Source organism: Anoplopoma fimbria, chromosome 4 (assembly GCF_027596085.1).
Source record: "Anoplopoma fimbria isolate UVic2021 breed Golden Eagle Sablefish chromosome 4, Afim_UVic_2022, whole genome shotgun sequence".
NCBI classification, from domain to species: domain Eukaryota; kingdom Metazoa; phylum Chordata; class Actinopteri; order Perciformes; family Anoplopomatidae; genus Anoplopoma; species Anoplopoma fimbria.
In genome coordinates, this window is record NC_072452.1 from 25,790,892 (window position 1) to 25,816,043 (window position 25,152).

At 40.8% G+C, this 25,152-nt stretch overlaps 1 protein-coding gene across 1 annotated transcript in view; it reads right to left on the reverse strand.

Moving 5' to 3' along the window:
- LOC129089727 (transcription factor COE3-like) overlaps positions 1 to 25,152 on the reverse strand; it is a 136,314-nt gene that overhangs the window by 43,898 nt on the left and 67,264 nt on the right. Inside the window, 5 exon segments of the mRNA XM_054597073.1 lie at positions 492 to 618; positions 2,068 to 2,201; positions 2,610 to 2,633; positions 7,262 to 7,379; positions 7,474 to 7,555. Of these exon segments, the coding sequence (XP_054453048.1) occupies positions 492 to 618; positions 2,068 to 2,201; positions 2,610 to 2,633; positions 7,262 to 7,379; positions 7,474 to 7,555 (485 nt within the window).

Genomic DNA, 25,152 nt, shown 5'->3' on the forward strand with positions numbered 1-25,152 from the left:
TGCATTTTGGGTAAAAAATGATGCAGAGGACATGCCACGGTGCAGAAACAGATACAGAAAGATGTTTTTTGGAACTGAACTGCAGCTTAAGGGGAAATTTAAACGCTGAAATCAGGGTTTTTGAGCCAAAGATGGCGACCAATTAACCTTTAAAAACATTCCCATAATATATATCCCATTGGGAAGAAATTAGTTTTGTCTCGGTAAAACTTTTGGTTGACAAAATTTGCTTCATACTGCAAAACTTTTTTCTCATCTACATAAAACGGTTTGGTTAGTAATCAGAGTCTCCTTTTAAACAGGAGTTTGATTTGTGATCAGTAAGGTGACCCTCTAAAGAACCAGAACCTTCTCTTACAGAGAACAAATGAAGCTTTTGTCACAAACATACAACCATCAGCCTCGTATCATCGTCCCTACGACATCATAAGATATCCAAACGCTGACATCACATCCACTAAACCTCGTGCCGTGTATTCGTTGTCTCTTACCGGTGTAGACGAAGCGTCCCGGTGCTCCTTTGCAGAACTGTTTGGATTTGTAGGACAGCGTGACCTCCACGACCCCGGGGATGTGACGAGGGGGAGTCTGGACCCGGATGGCGTGAGGGGTGATCAGCTGGGAGACGGGAAAAACAAAAACAAGCAGATAGAAAGCAGTTATTTCTGTGTGTTTCTGTTCAGGTGTAAGAAAGAAAACAATAATAACACAAAGTTAAACGTCAGCGAACAAAAGCTGATGATTCACCACTGAGTCACCAACTGACACGTCAACTGCTGACTGATAATGTTGTTTACACTTCTGCTGTTCTTTGTGGCTACAAGTCATTTTAATGGAAGCCTAAATGAAGCTGCAAACTGACGCCCAACACTTGAAAGTAGAAAGTAGATCTGGTGCACGTTCAATCTAGAAACATCCGCATCGTTTTAATACCGTTTCTGTGTTGAACGCCATGTTTCATTGGTGTGAAACGGGCTTTGAGGTACGTTTTGTACCCAGTTTCCTTTCAAATTAAAAGTCTTTCTTGGTTTTGTTGGGGTTAAACAAACCCCATGTCTTTTTTTCAGCGCTCCAATGACACATGTTTTTGTTTCACCATTCCACTTCTCTATTCCCACAATTCCTGTTCCATTACATCTCAAAAAATTGAAGAAAAACATATTCTTGCAGTTTTCCTGTTCTTAAAGCTTTTTAACAGCGAAACTACGTCAACAAGCACCTGAGCAGACGCTTCAACAACAACCACACTTGGCCATTTTGTTGCTCGTTGTGTGTCCTTTTAATATATTTTCTTTAATTCAGGTGACTCTTGAACTGCTTTCAGTGATTGAAGTTAAACTGTGACTCCTGTTGAACATCAGTCGGTTTATTTAGATTTATATAGAAGCTGTGATTTTAATGAAATTGAAGCATTTCATTTCTTTCTGCAACAAACTTTCTGCAGAAAACAGTCCGACTAACATCGTCGTCCTCCAATCTGGGTCAGCGTGGCGTGCAAGTCTGTGTTCAGAGGGATTCTGGGCTTTGGAGTCCGTCTGCTCGCCGCCAGACGACGCTGATCAAAGCGAGGTTCTCCATCAGCGGCGTGTGATGTGGAGCGAAGCAGCGTGTGGAGATATATATCCTCCCTCCTTCCTCACAGCCAGGTGTTCTGCTCTTCTGGACCCGCTTCAATATTTCATGGCGCTCCGTATGCGCGGCTCCTCCTGCACCTCAACGCCAGCTACAAATCTACATATATTTGGGGGCATGCAGACCTGGTGGAGCTGCTCGGATACAGATGCAGGTGTTTCTACGAATGTGTGTGTGTGTTGATGAAGAAGATGGAGAGCATCATGTACAGGATGTGCAGCTGCTCTCGGAGCACAGACTTCGGTGCCAAATATTGGGTTTTTTTCTGCTGCGTCTGTTTGATTTCATTTGATAAATTGAATGCAAATATTGAAACACAGATCTGAGCTTGTGAGTTCACATCTGAAATTAATCTAAATTGTACCGACTCTGAGCTTTCCCAGTTTTTCTGACATCACAGTCAGTTGAGCAACAGAGCGAGAGCAGGTTTCTCACCTCGCTCCAGACCAGCATGGTGCCGAAGACGACCTGCAGGCCGTCGAAGAAGTTGTCCCCGATGAGGATGACGGTGGCTCCACCGGTCGTCCAGCCCTCGCTCGGGCTGATGGCTTTGATGCAGGGCGTGGCTGCTTCGGAAACACATGGGACACGACAGCAACATGAGCCATACAGTTAAATACACAGACCAAGAAATGACCTTATTAAAAACCTAACCTTGGCTAATGGTTCAGTTTAACAGTTAAAGGAGTTTGTTAATAATAGCTAACAGCTCTAAATCTGATTAGTTGGGAATTAATAACATTTAGCAGCAGAAACATTTTTGGTTTGGATTGGCTATTCAGTTTAAACAGTTTGGTTCACGTCACTCTCATCAATGAAATCTTCGCTCCCACAATAAATCTTGTTATGTTTCAGGATTTTAATTCAGACTACCATCTATATATCTGAAGTACTTGTGACTGTGACTTTAACCAGGAAAAGTCAGGATATGAAGATGGAGAGGAAAAGTTCACAAAACTAAAAGATTTTTGCGCAACATTCTAGGAAAGAGGGTTGTACTTCTGAGGATTCAAGGATCATTTATTGTCGTTATGCAACATGGGGATGCACAACAAAATTCAGATGTAGGACATTTTTTGAACGACAAAAACATGAAACAAAGAAAACAAAACGGTTTGTAAGCAGGATTAAGGAAAGAATGTTTGTAGAAAGCATCCATCCTGCTGAAGGGTGCTCAAGCAAATGACTGCCTACTTTGACCTCTGACCTCCCCGGTGACCCTTCAAAACACGACTTTAGAGTTTTAGAACAAGAGAACATTTCTTGAACAAAAGTGCAGCTAATCACTGACTTCACAGAGAGCTTTCAGTCTGGTCTCTGGTTCTACTGAGCAGCCTGTTAGTCCACCACTCATACATGCAAAATGATTGTTTTTTCCGATACCACAGAGATCAATAAGGGGCTCCACATAAACAGCGTCTCCGTGATGACTAGACTGATGTCCAGTCGAGTCAGACAGACGGACGGACTCAGAGCGAGGAGGTTTACAACCTTTTCCCGTATAGAGAGCTGTTTTACTGGGAGGATGATTTTATATTCCAGTCAGAGCTCAGAGTTTCCTTTTGTTTACTGTGTGATCAGATCTAAAGCTGCGTTCAGAGGCTCTAATAAACATCGTGGTTACTATTGTCAACACTATTAGTGGAGTTATGTTAATATACTACACGTTCAGGCAGAACAGGCCAATGGAGGGAATGTTTTAGATATAGATTTCTATAGATCATCTTTAGTTGTGCACCTACGACCAGATATTTTCTCCTGGATAGAACAAAGTTTTTGGGCTCAGAAGTTTTTTATAGAGCATCAAATAGTTGTAGTTCCATGTGGCCTTGAGAGTTTGTGTTCACCCTTTGAAAAAGTTTTTTGTTAATCTCCGTTTGGGTTTTTATCGTAGACTGTATAAGAACTAGACGTAGTCATGGTTTGTGGACTGATGTTTTGAAGCCTTGAGTTCGGCGAATTTCCCAGTCGCCATCTTGGATTACGGCCATTGCCATGTTCTGTTTTTGCCAAGCAATAAACAAGTGACGTAGAGACGCCGTATACGTCTCTGGTGTCGACCTGTCAATCAGTGTGTAGCCCCGCCCTAAAGCATCCCCTGCTTTATGGTCTGTTTGACTCTAAATGGAGCATCATTTACTAAATGAACATCATGCTGTATTGAAGAAGACTTGAAACTAGAGATTGAGACCATAAACTCATGTTTACAATGTTTACTGAGGGAATAAATCAAGAGAGAAGTAGAGTCATTTTCTCATAGACTTCTATACAACCAGAGGAGTCGCCCCCTGGTGGACAGGAGAGAGAATGCAGCTTTAAGACGTGAAGTATCGGCTTCACTCCGCAGAACCAAAGGTTGCTGCATCAACTTTTCAAAGTCACTCTGAGTTTTCAGATGAAAGGAAACCCTGAAGCAGCAGCAGAGGGTGGAGGCTTCTCCCGCCCCGAGGAGTCGATTGTCATCTCCTTATTAATTTCCCCCTTTTGTCACGGCAGTAAACAAACAGTCCGATGGGTCCGAGGGGGGGGGATAAATGGAGCACAAAGGCGAGGAGCAGGCGGCGGAAAGTTTCCTCGAGGACGCGGGGGGGGGTTTGAGGGTTTTGTGACAAAGGCGGGAGCAGATGTTGGGGGCTTCTTTATCGGCTCTGGAAACATCCCAGTCTGGATGAGATGAAAGGACCCGAGCTTCCTCCGTGGGTTGAGATACGAGGAGCCGTCTGGTAAACAACGGGCCCTTTTTTGGCCCCTGCAGGACACCGTACTGTACACCACGACACCCTCAGAGAGACACGGCTCTCTACATGAATGTTTAAGTGCTCCTTCGTGTCTCCAGGTGTTATCACAGGTGAGAAACAGGAACGTTCTGAGCTCAGTGAATGACATATCGGTGTCAAATAGCGTTTGTTTTATCCCTTTGGACGCGCCAAACAGGTGGGGTTTGAATGGAAATAAAAGTTTGGGCAATCACAGTAGGGTTTTCTTTGATCAGCAACCTTATCCTGTCTGGAATGCCCCCGATGTGATAAACACCACCCGCCTGGTGCCGCAAGTAGGTTAAACCAAACGAGATAATTACATCATCTGCTCCTGGAAAAAGCCTCAGAACTTTAAAACAAGTCGAGGGAAACTGCAGAGGAAGTTGTTTTGGGAGATGACAGAGGGAGGACACGACGGGGTTTTAAAGTCTAACTAGTGGCATATAGTCCTAGGGTTTGTTTTGCTCTGTTGTACGTCCCAGAAGGGAGGAGTTTACCTCACAAATGATGAGTGTCAAGAAGACAGAAGTTAATCAGAGTTTGTTTAGTTAACTTTCATGTGACTGAAGGTGTTATCTAATACTTTACGATGCCCAGATATTGTAAGCCCCACCCGTCTGGTGTTCCCAGTAGGTTAAAACAAGCTAACACGCTACTCCGTCCCTCAATGAAAAGCCCCAAACTTTTTTTTAGTTCAGGGAGAGCAGAGTGAGGTGGTTTAAGGGGGGTGGAAGAAGGAGAACACAACAGAGTTTTGATGTTTGGTACCAAATCTTTTTAAGGGCTTGTTTTGCTCAGTTGGATGTCCTAGAGGGGTGGGAAGTGTTTGGCTAAGACTACAGGACAAGGGGCTGGAAGTTCAGACAGAAGTGTATAAAAGTGTAAGTTGGTTTAGTCTACTTTTTTGTCTCTAAGATTCTTTGGATGCCCTGACATGGAAGGCCCCACCCGGCTGGTGTTCCAAGTAGGTTAAAACAACAAGTCGAAGGGAAACTGTAAAAGTAGTCATTTGGGATGTGAGAGAGGGAGGAGACTACTTATTGATGATTTATGACTGGTGGCAAAAAGGTTTGTTTTATTCCATGTATGTCCCAAATGGGTGGAGTTTACCTCACAGGATTAAATTACAACTGCTGTGAAGTTAAGACAAATGGAAGCCAATGTAGTCAACTTTTCTGTGACTTTCAGTTTTAACTGATTGTTTCAAATGTATTGATATGGTAAGCCCCACCCCTCTGGCATCCCAGGCAGGTTAAAACAAGCGCACAGTTTACATCAGCTCTCCTGAAAATGCCTCAAACTTTTTACCTGAGTGGAGATACACTGCAGATGTAGAGACACTGGTTTGTTGATTATAGATTGGTGTTTGAAACTACTTCTCTAGGGTTTGTTTTAACTCTCTGGAAGTGCCAGAGAGGCGGAGTTTACCAAACAGAATGACTCAATTAGAGTTGACAGTTTGAGACACACACAGGTTATATCTAAGAATCAGTTTAGTTCCCTTTTCCACTGACTGAAATCTCACCTGAGACTATCTAAAGCCTTTATATCATAAACTCCACCCGTCTGGTGTTCCAAGTCCTACGAAACAAACAGGAGACTTTTGTATCAGCCTCAAACTTTAAAGTGAGCTGAGGGGAAACTGGAAAGTTGGAAGATATATTGATCTGTTCATGCTTAATTGTTTTTTAGCAAATACAGTTTGTTTTACTCTTCTGTAGGTGCCAGGTGGGGGGGGCTTTTCCACACAGGACAAAACAATGAGAGCTCGGAGCTTCAGAGGAAATATATTAATTCAGTCTACTTTTGTGGGTCCAATATTTTCTTCAGTTGTCGTTACTGGTTCAGACTAAGCCCCGCCCATCTGGCACTCAAAGTGGGTCAAATCAAACGAGAGACTTATGTCATCGCTCCTGGAAGCTCCGCGGCGGCGAGGCCGGAGGGTTTTATTAGAGAGGGGACAGGGCAGAGTGGTATTAAAGTTTACAACTTCAGACCAAAATGTTACCGCTGAGCTCCGGCTCTCGGAGTCCAGTTTCATCGTGTGAAGTTTATACACGAGTGATGCATTATTTTTATTTGGGTTTCGATGTGGAACGATGGAAGAACGGAGCGTTTGTTCGACGGTGCGGGGCGTCCAGCGGGACACGGGGCAGGACGGAGACCTGCCAGCAGCTGGGAGGGGTTCCTGCAGACCTGCCGTCTCCATTTCATTATGAACTTTTCAGATTAACTCACGTTTTTTTTATTTGCTTTGGTTGGTTTTTAACTTTTCTGACATTTAATATCTCCCACTCACCACGCCTCTCAAATATGACCAATTGTGTTATTTGGCTTCATAAACAAAAAGTTCTCCCTGATTGTCAAGTTGATTATTAAAGTGTTAAAGTTAGTTCCAATAGAGTCCGAAAGACTCTAATGAAAGACCAAAGCCAGCTGCATTATGGGAAATGTAGGCTCCAGGGTTTTGGGAGTAAAAGTCAGGATATCTCCACCTTTGCTGCTCAGATTTGGACCGTTTTCTTTATAATGTGTCGCAACAACTTTATGGACTAAATGACTGGACATTTTAATGCTTTTTGATATGAAATTGAGGTCAAACATTTAGAATGAGCCACTCGGATGGGCATAAATCATCCTCTGACTATAAATGTAAGCTGCATTTCGGCACTCTTGCACATTTTGTAGATGTTTTATGGAAATGCTGCCTTTATTTTGAAAGTCTGAAAGGATAAAGAGACAGGGACTCTCCAGCTCGTGCTGAATATTGTCTTCCTTCAAATCTCTTCTCTTAATAAATGAAGTTTCATTGAGACTCCAAAGAGTCCAGAACCCTTCAAACCCCCCCGTGTGTCTGAGCGACGTCTAACCTTCAGAGGGGTCCAGGCGTCGGGCGCGGCGGCCATGTTTGGAGTTGTTGTGGACAAACATGTTGTCTGACACCGCCAGCACGTGTCCGTCCACGTTGACTGTAGTGGAGATCACCACCTGCACACACAACAACACATCAGGGTCACTAACATCTGGATCAGCCTCAGAGGAAGCACTCATGGAGAGTTTAAGCTCCAGGTGTGTCTCTTACCTGGAACCTCCTCATGTCTCGTGGGTTTCCTGCATTTTTCAAACAGTTCTGATTGCACTTGAGGAAGAACTTGAGGAAGAATCTGCAGATAAAAAAAACAACAACAAGAGGACAGATTAGTGTTGAGACACAGAGACACAGATCCAGGATCAGAGAGAAGGATGGAGGTAGAGGAAGTCGGGTTCAGTTTGAATTTACAGGATGCTCCACCAAAGCAGGTTTTTTGTCTCATAATTCAAAATACAAAGAAATAAATGTAGTTAGGGCCTTTACACAACAACGTCTACGAGCATTATACGTCTAGGGCTTTTACTGTGAAAGGTGGAGGAGTTAAACAGTACTTAAACCTGCCTGCAGCTGCTTTGCATTGTGTTTTATAGAGCACTTATTAGGTGTTTCCACACTGTTTCCACATGCAAGCTGCTGAATCTGGCTCCATATTAAATAAATTAGGTTTATTGTTTGACATTTAGAAAACAAAGTGATTTTTACAGTCAAGTTCATAACAGTCTGTTAAGGAATTCACAGTATAACAGCGATTTATTTAAGAACTCGTCTTGTTTAAATCCCAGTTATTAAGATAATAAATGTACATTTGACTCAGGTCTTATAATCAAATGCACATTTATTATCTTTGCTCTCTCTCTCTCTCTCTCTCTCTCTCTCTCTCTCTCTCTCTCTCTCTCTCTCTTGGTGTTTGAGTTTCTTGTGTCGGGTTCACATCTCGTCTCTGAGCTGCAGATGAAATTATCATTCAGCGGCGGCGTCCAGATAAAGACAGTCGAACACTTCCTGCAGACTTATGGCGTCTCATTAGGAGCCGCCATTTTTATCCCCCCTCCCCCTCCCCCTCCCCTCCCCTCCCTCTGTTTGATCTCTCTGGTTGATTTACACACAGTTTTTTCGCGGCAGCAGAGGAGTATTGATTGGGAATGGATATCAATGAGGATGGTCGGCAATAACCCGCAGGAGGAGGACACCGTGATGGGGGGGGAATGGATGGCCACCTTAATGCATCTCCCACTGCCTTGTAATCTGTGCACATCCATCTTCTCGGACCATAAGCCCCCCCTCTTACCCCGCCCCCCTCCTTCCTGTTCTGATGGAGCGCTTCCTTTTTAATTGCCACATTATCACAATAATAATCCGGGCAGTTAACAAGCGGCAAGGTCGCAGACAGACATGTCACATTAACCAGGAGATAACCTCGGCAGAATACCCACAACCCATCTCCCTCCACCGCCCGCTGCAGCAAGGCATGCTGGGAGTGTGTGTGTGGGGGGGTAGATATTAATGGTGGCTCTGCTGTGAGGTCAGCATCGATTTCCACCTTAATAAGACAGTAACAATATCTTTAAAAACTCACAGCGGGAGCTCAGCCAGCTCTTCACTGTCTGATGGCATCTTTACTGGTTGGACACAGAATCCCTTAAATTTCACCTTAAACTGAAGGTATTTATTTACACTTTAATAATGACGTCATTAAGGCATCTTTATTGGGATTATTTTAAGGGGATCATTTATGGATTGTTAAATATCAAAGTTGATTTTGTGGGCTTTTTGGTAAAGGAATTATAAAAATATTAAAAACAACTTTAAAAGTTTCCTATTAATTTGGACCATAAAGGTGTTTTAAGGAGGTTGTTAATGATTATCAGGTCTGTTTCAGGTCTTTTTTGTGAAAAATGCACTCACTAAAACCTTAGTTTCTTGCTCTTACACCTTAAAAACCTTTAAACCATTAAGAAAACCCATTAAAACTCTCTTTATATATTCTAATATATTACTTAAACCCTAGTTTGAGGTAATTTTAAGAAAGGAATTAGGGGTTTCCTGTATCTTTATTTGTCTTTTATTTTATTTATAAAGTATTTAAATATTTTAGTGCATTTAAGGTACACATTAGGGGTTATCTGCATTCTTATTTAATACTTTTCAAGTTTTTTTAATTAAAATTTTGAGGTTAATTTAAGGTACAAATGTGTTTTAACCTTTAAAACTTCTTATTCGATTCAGAAAACCCATTAAATCTATAATTCTACAGTCACAAGTTATGAATAAAAATAATAAGAATAACCTTCCAGCTTTCAGTAAACTGTGACTTCAGAACAGAAAGTGTCTTCAGGTTTAAATTTGACTCTTTCTTCAGTGTGAAATATGAAAACGTGTCGGTGTTGAACGTTTGAAGTGATAAACGAGCTGCATGGACAGATTCCTCCGGTCGTTAGAATGTGGCTGAAGCGACCCTTTAAAGAGACACAGTGAGGCAGAGGTGTGTGTGTGTGTGTGTGTGTGTGTGTGTGTGTGTGTGTGTGTGTGTGTGTGTGTGTGTGTGTGTGTGTGTGTGTGTGTGTGTGTGCGTATCGACTGAAAGCTGATCTGCTGCTCTGGAGGCTCTAATGCCCTTTATGGCGGTGAACAGAATAATATGGAGCTCCATTCAGATGATACCGAGTCCTTCAGAGAGCTGATATGGATCAATACGGATTGAATTAAAACGCAGCTGGAGACGAGACCAGAGGCTCACACACACACACACACACACACACACACACGGAAATACACACAACAAGCTGCTCAGACTGTACACACACACACACACACACACACACGCTGATACACACATATACACAAACAATGATACAACTACAAGGAGCTGCTCAGAGACATAAATATACACACAGAAATACATACACACCACACATAAGTAGATATATATGCATGCATATACACACACTTATATACACAAATACACACAATACACGCACGATATACTTATACACACACACACACACACACACACACACACACACACACACACACACACACACACACACACACCCAGACACACATTCTTATATACACAAATACACACAGAAATACATACACAACATGCATGATATACATATATACACACACACACAGACACACACAAGTACACACATATGTGTGTACTTGTGTGTGTCTGTGTGTGAATATATATTCACAAATACAGACACAGAAATAAACACATAACACATACACACACACACACACACACACACGTAAAAACAAGGAAATACTCTGCAACACACAGAGAAACATATACACAAACAATGACACACGTTAAGACACATTTTCAGACCAATACCAACAAAATACACACACACACACACACACACACACACACACACACACACACACACACACACACACAAACACTCTCTGTAATACCTATAAATGTGTGTGTATCTCTGCATGTGTGTGTTTTCAGTATTAAAAACAAATGTCATAAACTCAGAAGCATCAAAACTTTAACTCTGAAGTCTCATTGAGTCACACAAAGTGAACCAGAGTCTCCATCACAGAACACGATGAAGAACAGCTCCTCCTCCTCCTCCTCCTCTTCTTCTCTGTCTCTTTAAAAAGGAGGTGACTGCATTTAAACCTGAGAGGAGGACTCAAACCCTCAACACCTGAGCTTCACCTGGTGGGCTCGTCTCCATGGCGACGGCAGGAGACCACGTTTACGATCATGCAGACTGAAGCAGGAACATGACGGAGGCTGCTGGTTTTGTTCCAGTGGAGCAGATTTAAAGCTCATTTAGCTTCACATCGGGGGGGAGGAGGTGGAGGTTGAGTGTTTTTTGGGGGGGGGGGGGGGTCTGACTTCAGCGTTTTTTTAAACCGGGCACTCCAGATGATGTCACCCCTCCGACCACACCCCAGTGCACTATGGGAAGCAATTACGTTGGGCTCAGATTACAAGGCCCTGATGAACACACACACTTCATGTGAACACACACACACACACACACACACACACACTTTGAAGGCTGCAGGAGGATGCATGCCACACACACACACACACACACACACACACACACACACACACACACACACACACACACACACACACACACACACACACACACACGCTCCCCGGAGTCGCTCACTTATTACGTTAGAAAGGAAAAAAAAGAAGAAGCAGAAAAAAGAAAATCAATATTTCAGCAGGAGTATTTTTAAAAGCTGCCGTTCGCCCTCACAGTTTGATTCTCGCAGCGAGGAGCCACCGCACCGCTGCCAGTTTACCACCCGACCGCCCGGCGAGGCCTCGGGACCAGCACGCCACCAAACGCCACCGACGACGCCATCGACTCCTCTTACAGACTGGAAAACAACCGTGGCGAGGCCGAGGCCCACCGCCGAGCTAAATCACATCTCGTTGGTTTTGCAGCTAACGAACAAAAAAAAACAAAAGCAAAGAAGAAGAAAAAACTTGCAGGCAGTGTGTGCTACAGAAAGAAAAACATCAGAAGAAGAAGAAGAAGAAGAAGAAGAAGAAGAAGAAGAAGAAGAAGAAGAAGAAGAAGGAGGAGGAGGAGGAGGAGGAGGAGGAGGAGGGGGGCGGCGTCGCCTCATTAGGAGGTCGAGTAAAGTCTAATATTGACTCTGCCGTGTTGTTGAAACGCCCTCTTCAAATAATTACTGAGGAATTCAGATGATGCTCCTCTGCTGCTAATTAGGATCTGAAACAAGAGCAGCTTCATGCCCATTACCATTACATGATGATTCACTGGCCCCAGCACCAGTGTGTGTGTGTGTGTGTGTGTGTGTGTGTGTGTGTGTGTGTGTGTGTGTGTGTGTGTGTGTGTGTGTGTGTGTGTGTGTGTGTGTGTGGAGATGAGGGCCCTCCTTGGCTCTGCTACAGGCCATCAATAATTCACAAGCCAAGATGGCAATTACAGGACCATGTACAATCAAACTAAATATTTGATGAGGCACTAAAACAGTCCCTGGAACAGATCTGCCTCTGTCTCTTTCTTTGCCTCACACACACACACACACACACACACACACACACACACACACACACACACACACACACACACACACACACACACACACACACACACACATAAACACAGCCTCTCTACTGTCTATTGTCACAACACATTAGGTCCTCGGTCCCTTATTCCCCAGACTTTGTCTTGACACGCAAAAGCAGTTTATTCTGCTAAAAGAGCCTCGCGCAATTCATTTGTTCCGTCTGAAATATTGAGTGCCACCATTATGCATTGGGGGGGAGGGCAGATCGCCGGTGACGCCTCCTCTTTTTGTCGTTGCAACTAATCCTGACAAGTGATGGGAGCAAACAAGCAAAGAAGAGGAGGAGGAGGAGGAGGAGGAGGAGGAGGAGGAGGAGGAGGAGGAGGAGGAGGAGGAGGAGGAGGCGTTGCATTAAATATCTGAAACTAATCAATCTGAATCGATCGGGATAATAAAAAAAGGAGATTCTTACACCCTCCTCCTCCTCCTCCTCTGTGACTGGAGGGAAATTCTTCTGCATTAAAAATAATGTGACATAAAATCCATCGCTTAAAAAATTAAATATATATATATATATATATATATATATATATATATATATATATATATTTATATATACATATTTAGTTGAGAATGTGATGACTCCATTGGAGGATCGATCGCTGATGACGAAGGCTGAAGAGAAGGAGTTGGTCTGCAGGGAGGAGCGTTTGAGCCGGTAATCGTTTGACATCATGGAGAGTTTTGATTTTATTAAGTCTTCTTCTTTGTTGGTGTTTAAGAGACGCACTCCACCTGTCAATCTGTGGATGGATTTGACCTCTTTGACTGGAAGGAGATTTAAGTTTTGCATTTAATATTGATTTAAAACAGATTATTTTGCATTTCTGCTCTCAAAACTCTCACGTTAATGGAGTTAACTTTTTCTGTTTATATTTCATGTATTTCATTCTTGTACCGTGTGGTTTTGTTCATGTTCCGCTGTTGTGGAACGTGAATAATTAAATAAATAAAGTACACAATAAAGATAATGAGAAGGGGTGCGTTCAAAGACAAAAACAGAAGGAAAAAAGAGGATCAGAGCCGACAGGAGCAGAGATGTTTGAACATGAAGAGGATGAAGGTTCCTTTCCTGTTTGTGTTCTGGTGTTTCCTGTTAGCTGGAGGTGAGACGGGAATCTGTGTGTGTGTGTGTGTGTGTGTGTGTGTGTGTGTGTGTGTGTGTGTGTGTGTGTGTGTGTGTGTGTGTGTGTGTGTGTGTGTGTGTGTGTGTTGTGTATTAAAAAAAAAAAGAACACATGCTGAGTTCCTGGAGCGCAGAGACGAACAGAACATCCCATAATTATTTCATACTGCTTGAGAGAGAGACTGAAAAAGGGGATTTTTTTTGGGGGGGGGTTGAGTAAACCAGTTTTCTTTACACACACACACACACACACACACACACACACACACACACACACACACACACACACACACACACACACACACACATACACATATTAACACACACTGAACTCAGGTTACTCCTCAGCTGTATTTTGGCAGCGTTGTCATGACGATCAGCGTATTTGTCTCCACAATTGAAAAGTCATCCGTGTGACGCAACGCTGCAGCCGGTGAGAGTGTGTGTGTGTGTGTGTGTGTGTGTGTGTGTGTGTGTGTGTGTGTGTGTGTGTGTGTGTGTGTGTGTGTGTGTGTGTGTGTGTGTGTGTGTGTGTGTGTGTGTGTGTGTGTGTGTGTGTGTGTGACATCATGACTTAAAAATGAGGTGGAAATCGGAGTAATAGTCCAAATTCAGGGGAAAAATAACATCCGAGCGAACGTCTTCCATTAAAAACAACACTGGACTGTCCGGCCAATCAGACGCTTGGAAACTCACACACACCCAGATGATGAGTTTAAAAAGGAACACACACACACACACACACACACACACACACACACACACACACACACACACACACACACACACACACACACACACACACACACATTTCAAAGCACCACCTTCTATTCGTGTTCTTTGTTAAACTAGAAGTGAGATGGACTGAATAACACAAACTACACCAGTTCACCCAGTATACTGTCTGTCACCAGAGGACTAAACACACAGCAGGGATCCTCACGCTGTCCCCCCCCCACCCGGACTAGCGGTCTCCCCCAGGGGATCATGGGAGTTGTAGTGTATGTTGTGCAATATATGTGGACAGCTTGACAACATATTGTCAACCAGAGGGAGCGGAGAGCGAGCAGCTGCCACCAGATAAACTAAAGCAGACGACCGAAACAGTGAGATATATATGGGACTGGAAACAGCCTGGAAACAACCTAGAAACAGCCTGGAAACCACCTTGAAACAACCGAGTGAAGCAGTCAATAATCTACCTGGAAACGTCCTGAAAATAACCTGGAAATAACGTAGTAAAGCAGACTGGAACCATTGTAAAAATGAACTGGAAATGAGTTGGTAAAGCAGCCTGGAAATAGTCTAGAAACAGCCTGGAAATAGCCTGATAGAGCAGTCTAGAAAACCTTAGAAAACAGCCTGGTAAAGCAGTCCAGAAACAGCCTGGAAATAATCTGGTAAACCAGTCTAGAAGCGGCCTGGAAACAGAATGGAAACCGTTATAAATATCCTGGTAAAGTAGTCTAGAAACAGCCTGGAAACAGCCTGGTAAACAAGTCTAGAAACAGCCTGGAAAGAGCCTGGCAAAAGACTGGAAACAGTCTAGAAACAGCCTGGTAAAGTAGTTTAGAAACAGCCTGGAAACAGCCTTGTAAAGCAGTCTAGAAACAGTCTAATAAAGAGCCTGGAAACAGCCTGGAAACCATCTTGGAAACAACTTGGATACAGTCCGCTCACTCCGGGAGAGAGATGGCCTGCAGCACTAAGTTAATAGAAGTACTCTACACAGTCTACCTGCAATTTGTCCTATTAAATATGCAAATATAATTGGTGGTTCACAAACCAGAGTTCAGAAAACTCCAGGCAACCTTGCAGGGAGTTCAAGGGGCAAAAATGTTCAGCAGAAATTATCCAAATTTAAAGACGTGTAAGAGTTTATGTTTAACTGATAAATGTGTCCATGTGCAGATTTGTGTTTTTACACTTTTCTTCATTCCCTCTTTGTTTTTTCTAAAAGCAGATTGGTTAAAGAAAAGCTTTATAAAAAAGGTCAACGGCTTCAGTCTTCAGTTTCAGCTCTCTGGAACTGAAACCAATCAATTGGGCCCGAGGGTCGGAGTGAGTCTGTTTGGGGTCAGAGGTCACATACTACACATTACCAGGTTTTTGTTGCCGTCGTCCACAAATCTCAATAACTAAAAACACAGTTTGACTTCATGTCCAATAATTCAGTTTTCTTGAGTTTTTCGGTGATCTACAGCTCCAGGTTTGTGTCATAATCCTGCAGAAACACCTCATATCAACATCTTCATCTTTCCAGTTCCTGGTGTTGAGCTGAAGGATTTATTTATCCTCTCTGGACGGAGAGGAATCCTTCGACTTCTAGTCTGACGAAATCCTCCTAAAACCCCCAGCAGATAAACTCCAAACAGCCCGAAGTTAGAAAAACTGGACTATTTCTTTCCTGAAAAGTTGACAATACGGAGATGTGAGGTTTGATATGAATTTCATCACAGTCGAGCGGTTTGTGGCTCAAAGGCACGTCGGCGGCTAAAGAAGCAGCTCCGGTGTTAAAAGCCTCCGAAATTAAGGTCAGACCTCCAAATACCAAAGATCAACTTATTAGAATAAAATCAGAACACACAAAGAGAAGCGAGGCAGCTCTTTGGGGGAAAACAGACTCAAGTTTCCAGCCGCAAAAAAAAAAAACCTCAACGAGTTCGTGACCCGTTAACTCCTCTCTGACCTGGAACTCCCAGAGTACTTCCTTCAGTTGGCTGTCAGGACTCTGAGCTAACAAACAAGTACGTCCACACACAGTGAACGTCTTTGTCTTTGAGCAGACAGAGGAGAGAGTCGGTGCTCCAGAGACATGAGAACAACGTAGCTGAGACATTCTGAGCTTCAGTTCTGTGTAGAAAATGAATATATTGATTTTTGTGTCTCTTATTTGTTTACGTTTGGGACGGTCGTTCATTCGTTCTGGGATAAAAACACGTTTAATGTTATTTATTCTATACGTCTGAATTCTTAGTGTGTACATTGTTTTACTCATTAGAGACTCAAATATTTCTACTATAGAACTAAATCAAGTAGAGGCCAAGGCTCTGGGGTAGTACCACCAAGACTTCTACTACTACTACTACTACTACTACTACTACTACTACTACTACTGCTACTGCTAGTAGTACTATTACCATTACTACTTCAATTGCTAATACTGCCACTACTGTTACTACTAACCCACTACAGACACTGGCTACTACCCTTACTGAAACTAGTTCTACTGCTACTGTATATTAGCAATATAGTACAAGGCTTGTAGTGTCTGTAGTACCACCACTACTTCTCCTACTACTACTACTGCTACTACTGACACCACCCCCTCTACTAGGCTACTACTATTAATGCTACTGCCAATGCCATGACTACTACTTCTACTCCTGCTGCCACTAACTTTTGCTACTAGCCAACTACAGCCAACACTACTACTATTAGGGTAATACTTCTACTACTACTGATACTACAACCACCGCCGCTAACTTTTGGCTACTTCTATTACTGCTGCTGCCATTTATACTACGATACCTACTCCTGCTGCCACCAACACTACTTTTACTTCCATTAATACTTCAACTGCTAGTACTCATCACTACTACTACTAGCAAAATACAGCCACCCCTATTACTATCAGGCTGATAATTATACTACTACTGCTTTTACTCTTACTGGTGCTGCCTTTGCAACTACTACTACTACTACTACTGCCACCACCACCATTATACTGCTAATACTACTTCATGTGCTAATACTGCCACGTCTAATATTAGCCAACTACAAACACTACTGCCATTGCCACTGCTACTACTGCTTATACTACGTTTACCAGTCAACTACAGACACCACTATTACTATTAGGCTAGTACTACTACTACTGCTACTACAGCCACCACCATTTCTACTGCCATTACTACTTCAACTGGCATTATCACTATTATGTTACTACTTCTACTACTTCTACTATTACTTCTACTAGTATGAGGCCTGAAGTATCAATAATAAATCAGATTGCTAATAAATGCTAACTATGCTACAAGGATAAGTTGTGATTGACCAATTGTTATTCACCCAAAACACTGAATTTAAATAAAATACTAACTTCTTTATCTTTGTTATTTTATTGTTATTTTATGGATAAAGTCGTTAGTTTGAATCTGAGCAGATGATTTTGTCAGATTTGTAGTTTTTCTTTAAGACAGAAGTTAATGTAGAAGCGTCACAATAAAATAAAAGAGAGAATAAGCGGATAAAAAGTAATGTGAAGATGATTATTTCCTATGAAATGAAATATTAACGTGACCTCTCTGACCCTGAACGACCTCCTGCATCGTCGGCCTAAAGGTCAGATCACACACTAAGTGACAGTAATGGTTCCTCTCAGCGCTTCCATCTCATTTATAAGAAACGTCGTCCTCTCCAGTTTTATGTTTCATTTAACACACTCGCTGCTCACGCCTGCCTGAGCAGTAAATTCTTTATATGTACAACATGATTAAATTATTGCTCCACATTCAAACCCAGATAGACGCTAACGATTTTAATTAATGTTTTACATTCAGTGAAATATGTTTTCTTTTACATTCACTCCATCATAGAAACATAATTTACTTAAAGGGCCGGTTCAGGATTTTATGAGTTTTAGCTATTCAAGTGTGAAAGTTTTTTTACTGCATATTTTCAAGGTTTTGTTACGTATTTTTCCTTCAGTTCCAGTATAGTATGGCTATAAACTCAGTTCTGCTACTACCATAGTTGTTTCTACATTTAAATTACTAATGCTAAAACTAGTACTAATACTATGTATTACTACCACAACTGCTGCGCCTACAACTACTACAGCTGCTACAAACCCTACTTGTACTTGTGACTATAATACTACTTTAACAACTACGATAAGTACTTTATTTTACTAGTACTGCCACTTTAATAATCTGAGAGCAACGTGAGAAGTATTTTTTTAATTTGACACCAGCTACAAACTCTGTCAGTACTTATACTGCCATAGTTTTGTATACATGTAAATGCTTAAACTTTTACTATTACTACTGTATTACTACCACAACTACCGCTACTACTACTACTACTACAGTTGCTACAAACAATGCTAATATTTCTGCCTATAATACTCAATGATACTTTTACAACTACTATAAGTTCTTTATTATATTAGTATTGCCAGATGACCAAAGAAAAATGAATGTGGTAATACATATAGTACAGTATAGTACTGCTACAAACTATCAGTACTTCTACAACCATAGTGGTTTATACAGCTACAGTACTGCTAAAACTACAACCAATACTCTGCTATTGTAATACTACCACAATTGCTGCTCCTACAACTACTAGTACTACTACTACACCTGCTACAAACCTTACGATTTTATTATAAATATAGTACTTCTACAAAGTTCATCAGTACTTCTACTTCCATAGTGGTATGTACAGCTACAATACTATTGCTAAAACAACAACCAATAATAATGCTACTGAAAAACTACCACAACTGCTGCTCTTACAACTACTACTACTACTACTACTACTACTACTACTACTACTACTACACTACTACTACTACTACTACTACTACTACTACTACTACTACTACTACTACTACTACTACTACTACTACTACTACAACTACTACTACTACTACTACTACTACTACTACTACTACTACTACTACTACAGCTGCTACAAACCTTACTAGTATTTCTGCCTCTAAAACTACTAATGATACTTTAACAACTAATATAAGTACTTTATCTTACAATTACTGCCAGTTGAACAAATATGAGAGCAACATGAGAATAAAGAAAGTATTTATATTTTTTCTTACAACAGATACAAATTCCGTCAATACTTGTCAGACCTCTGACCCAGCTGTACTGTAGTATTATTATTATATTCCTTTATTGAAGTAGTACTATTAGTAGTACCTGTCATTCAGTGGCGGGGCCGATCATCTTTAAGTGATCAGAGTGGAGCAGCAGCAGATTTATCTCTCACTTATCAGCCTGACTAACGTTTCCTCTGCTGTGTGTTACTATTCGGATCAGGCTTCAGTCGGCTCGCTGAGGTTTTTAATTAAGAGTCTGACTGCTGACGGTTCAACGTCCAGCGTTATTGAACCCAAATTAAAGGAGAAAACGTGGTCATTTGAATAATCGCCTGGGGCTCGCCTCCGAACCATTTCATTTCAATATCTCTTCACGCCACTTTAACCTTTTCCTGCTGCGGCTTCGACTCACAAACTGAAGGAAAGTAAAATGTCGCTGAGCGTCACCTGAACAGGAAAACTTCAATAATTACAAACAGCGAGAGGAAAATCTGCATTTTCATTTTTTTAATGTCAGCTGCTGTTTTTTAAAGGAACATTCAGCTGTTTCTGAAAGTAAAAAGTCTTCTAAATACAAATCATTTACACTTTTCATCGCTAATGAACACTTAATAAAAACATCCATCAGTTTCTACATTCATCTCCTTCATTTAAAGGAGCCATGTATGGAAGTCTAAGACTGCCAATATAAAAAGAAAAACATCTTGAATATAATTGAAATTGTATTTATCATTTCTGCCATTAAATTAGATTAACATTTTATCATATCATAGTGTATTTAAAAAAAGGCTGATTATGTTTTTTTAACACAAATGTTAAAATCAAGTTTTTATTTTAAGAATTGAAAAAATCAAAAAGATAGCTTCATTGAAAAATAAGTCATTTTTCATTGAATGTTGAATTGGCTTCATGTTTTCAAATCAGCAGTTTAAACTTGACATTTGTATTGGAATCTTATTTATGTCCAGATTTTTTTGTTCCAAATTTGAACTTGTTAAAGTTGTCAACGTCAAACATTTTCAAACCAACCATGAAAAAGTCAAAAAGCTGAAAACTTGACATAATTTTAAAATGAAAAGAAAAAAGTCCAGTTTCCTGAGAAGATATAAAGACATTTTATTTAAGTTTTAGAGAGGAATAAATCTAAAGAAGTCTGTTCGCCTTTAATATTTGCTGATTAAAAAAAAAAAGATGTACATTACTTTTTCTGATTTGCTTATTTTTGTACTTGTTTTGCCGTGTCAAAGCAAAATGTGGTTAAATGGTGCCATGTCGGGAATAATGTTATGTTCCGTTCTTGTGGGGTTATATTGAAGATCCAATAAATACATCTGTTTAAAAAGTCTCATTTGACATTTAATTTAATGTTGGCAGTAAGTATGTACTTATCCATGAAAATGAAGTATGGATAAAGTTTTAATTTGCCTATTCACATGAATATAAAATCAAATTATAATTCATTAAGAGTGTTCCATTTTAATATGATGTTATATCCGTGTTATTTCAAACTTAATCTGTTTTGGAAAATTGGACATTTACAGTATTTGTAGAGAATAGGCAAATAAAAATTCATTTTTATGTTCCTATATCTCATGTTTTTATTCTTTATTTACTTAATATAATGGATGTGTATCTTCATATTGTATTCCTCCTACTGGTCCAGATATAACTCACTATACTTATAGACTTTCTTTCACATGTTGCAATCATTATATTTCTTTAAGCAACACTTCACCGATGGCTTTAATGATTTTAGTTTTTATTTTGTTTTTTAATTGCTCCGAAAATTCTGCTTTTTTTTATGGTTTTGATTGATTTGAACTCCAGGTCGATCGTTATGTGTTCGTAGAGAAGGAGGTTGTGGAAGCACAAGTACTATTAGTCATAGCAGTGGTGGTAATTATCATGTTTGAATATAGAGGAAGTGTATTGAATTTACACACACACACACACACACACACACACACACACACACACACACACACACACACACACACACACACTCAGTGCTGATTGGCTGCTGATAAAGAGGAGGAATAATGATGCAAGCATTACAAAGTAAATGTAATTTACTTTCCTTTGAAGTCGGCGTCAACACCAAACCACGTCGGACGGTGCGGCCAAATGAAACACACACACACACACACACACACACACACACACACACACACACACACACACACACACACACACACACACACACACACACACACACACACATATATCCACCAAAAGAACGAGTAAAGAAAACACCTAATTGGCACAAACAGCTCGGAGAAACCATGTTTTTTTTTCGTGGACTGTGTTTTCCTGCTGAATCTCCTCTGCAGAGTTTTTAAAGCTCGCTGCTATTCTCCATCTGTTTGGCGAGTGAGCTCCACTCTGCTGCGCTGGGACCAGCGGTCAGCAGCAAGGTGAAGCCAGCCGCACCATCTGGCCTGACCTTGGAGCAGCGATCGGACCAACGAGGGGGCTTTTTATGAAAATATCTGAGGCCGGATTGGAGCGAGAAAAGCGAGTCTTTCATCAGGTTTTGTAAAGTGTTTGTTTCAGAGCAGATATGAAGCTGCTTTGGTCCTGTTGTTAACTTAAAAGACACTCACGATTGTGAATCAGCGTCTTCTTGTTCTGACCTTTCCTTTTATCCTCTTCTCTTTTGGACAGATACATAACAAAATATCACTTTTGAATATCTGAGATGATTTCCTCGGTTTGTGTTCTGGTTGCAGGAAAAGGTAACATGACTTGTTGACACGTTCTTCTTCCTGGATCATATTTGGACTCAGGAGATGATACTAAATAGCGTGCAGGTGCTTTTCGGGGTTTGGCAGAGGTGTCATTGAAATCGATTGGTCGACAACAAGACTAACAAAACACTAAAAACATGAAACACGATCATTAAAGTAAAAATAAAGTATCTATGCAGAAGAGCAGAAGGAAAACTAGAAAGTGGTTCAAAAAACCTGGACCATGACCATATGACTAGTGGTCTACTATTAGTACTCTCTTTTACAAGTATTACCAGAACAAAGTGAGAGCAATGCGGTAATAGATAAAGTACAGCAACAGCTACTAACTCCGGCAGTACTTCTACTTCTATAGTAGTATGTACCTCTAATTTACTACTGCTAAAACTGCTACTAATACTACTATTTTACAACCACAACTACTACTACAGCTGCTACAAACCCTACTAGTATTACTGCCTCTAATACCACTAATGTCATTTTTACAACTTATATTACTGCTTGTATTACTAGTACTGTCAGTTAAACAAAGTGAGATCAAGGTAGTATTAAATATAGTAAAGTACTACTATAGTACTGCTACAAACTACATCAGTAGTTCTACTACCATTGTAGTATGTACATAAATTACTACTGCTAACACTACTACTAATACTACTGTATTATAACGGAAACTATGACTACTACAACTACTACAACTACTAACACTTCAAGTATTTCTTCCTCTAATACTATTAATGTCACTTCAACAACTTATATTACTACCTATTTTACTAGTACTCATCTGTACTTTTACTACCATTGTAGTATGTACATCTAAATTAATACTGCTTAAACTACTAATACTACTGTATAAATACCACTACCACCACTACTGCCCCTACAGCTTCTACTACTGTTACTACTAACCCTTTAAGTATTTCTGCCTCTAATACTGCTAATGTCACTTTCAGAACTACTATCTTAAAAGTCTACTTTAGAGATTATAAAGTAAGTACATCCTGTATGTTAAAGTCAACTGTAACCTTTTTTTGGAGGGCTTGCTGTTACATATATATATTTATATATTTTAAAAATAAAAGTATCAATGAAAGATAAGGAACCCTCTGTCTAAACTCTGCCTCCAAATCTGACCTCAGCTCAGCCGTTATCCACACGTCAAACAATTCAGTCAATCTGAATTTATATCTCATTTTATTTATTTGTATTATTCCTCCACCCCGGAGAGAGAGAGAGAGAGAGAGAGAGAGAGACCTCGTCCACAGACTGATGTCAGCATCCATCTTTTCATATTTCCAGCCAGCTGTAAGTGGATTACTGATGAAATCATTCACAGCTAATGGCATCCAGACGGCCGAGAGACACTAAGACAGATAGAAAGAGAGAGAGAGAGAGAGAGAGAGAGAGAGGCCCTGTTCACACCTGGCAGTAACAAGCGTCTTGGCGTCAAGTCGCATTGAGATCCGAATGTGTCCCGGGCCGTCAACTCTAAACGGATGTATGTTCTTATTCCCGGAGTCATATTAAAGTTTGAGGACTGTGAGCTTCATCCACGACGTCTGAGAGCGACCTGTCAATCAGTGTGTAGCCCCGCCCTAAAGCATCCCCTGCTTTATGGTCTGTTTGACTCTAAATGGAGCATCATTTACTAAATGAACATCATGCTGTATTGAAGAAGACTTGAAACTAGAGATTGAGACCATAAACTCATGTTTACAATGTTTACTGAGGGAATAAATCAAGAGAGAAGTAGAGTCATTTTCTCATAGACTTCTATACAACCAGAGGAGTCGCCCCCTGGTGGACAGGAGAGAGAATGCAGCTTTAACACATGAAGCTTTGACTTCACTCGGCAGAACCGGAGGTTACCATGATTTTTGTGACTCCTACAGTGTTGATCTGCATCTCATCTTCTCAGTAGATAAAACATATCTGCAGTTAAACACAACATATTTCCCAGGAAGTTTCTCCATCTGCTCTGTTTTCGCCACCTGAGGGATTCTGGGACTTGCATGTGTGTGTGTGTGTGTGTGTGTGTGTGTGTGTGTGTGTGTGTGTGTGTGTGTGTGTGTGTGTGTGTGTGTGTGTGTTCACATGCTGAAGACTCATGTGAACTACACCTCATCCAAACTTCAACAAAGCGTCCAAATATCTGTCAAAATACTGAAGTCTAACCCTGAAAAGCTGTAAACCAGTGAGTTATTTTCTACAGATGCAAAATCACCACAACACTCCAAATATAAATATATATATAAAAATATAAAAAAAATATTTTGCAGTTGCATCATCTCGTCCTTCCCTTAAATATTCAGAGTCAAACACACAGGCTGTGATGCGTTCACTGACCATCCTCGTGCTCAAACAGCAGTGATCACAGCAGCATGTTGCTGCTGTGGTTGATTAACACATCTGGCTGCAGTTTTTTACTCACTTTACTTTTAAACAACCGGGACTGCTGTTGATTTATCACTAAACTGGTCCTCGTGAGTCTGTGTGTGTTTCACAGGAACAGGATCAGATACTTTAACCAATATAACGACATAAAAACATTGATAATAAATTACATTATTCTGTGTTTAACGATCTTTTAAGGTTAAATATATTGTTTTTCACATAGAAACAAGAGGGAAATAGAGAGATATTCATGAGAAGAATCATTTGATAATTGGAGGATCCAGACAGCTTCATCTCCACATAAATCAATCATCTATAATCAATAAGAAATGATCCTGAAGGAACTGTATGCTTTAAATAAAGAGGACAAAAAGATCTCACACACACACACACACACACACACACACACACACACACACACACACACACACACACACACACACACACACCTGTACAGGCATGAGCACACACACACATATTGTACTTGTACACACATGTACACACTGACAGAAACACAAAATGATTATTCTTGTGGGTGTTTTTGTTCACTGTTTAAATAAAGTTATATCTTTGTTATTATTAATATACAAGTACACACACACACACACACACACACACACACACACACACACACACACACACACACACACACACACACACAGAGTGGTCCTGAGGCGTTACAGACCATAATAGTCTGG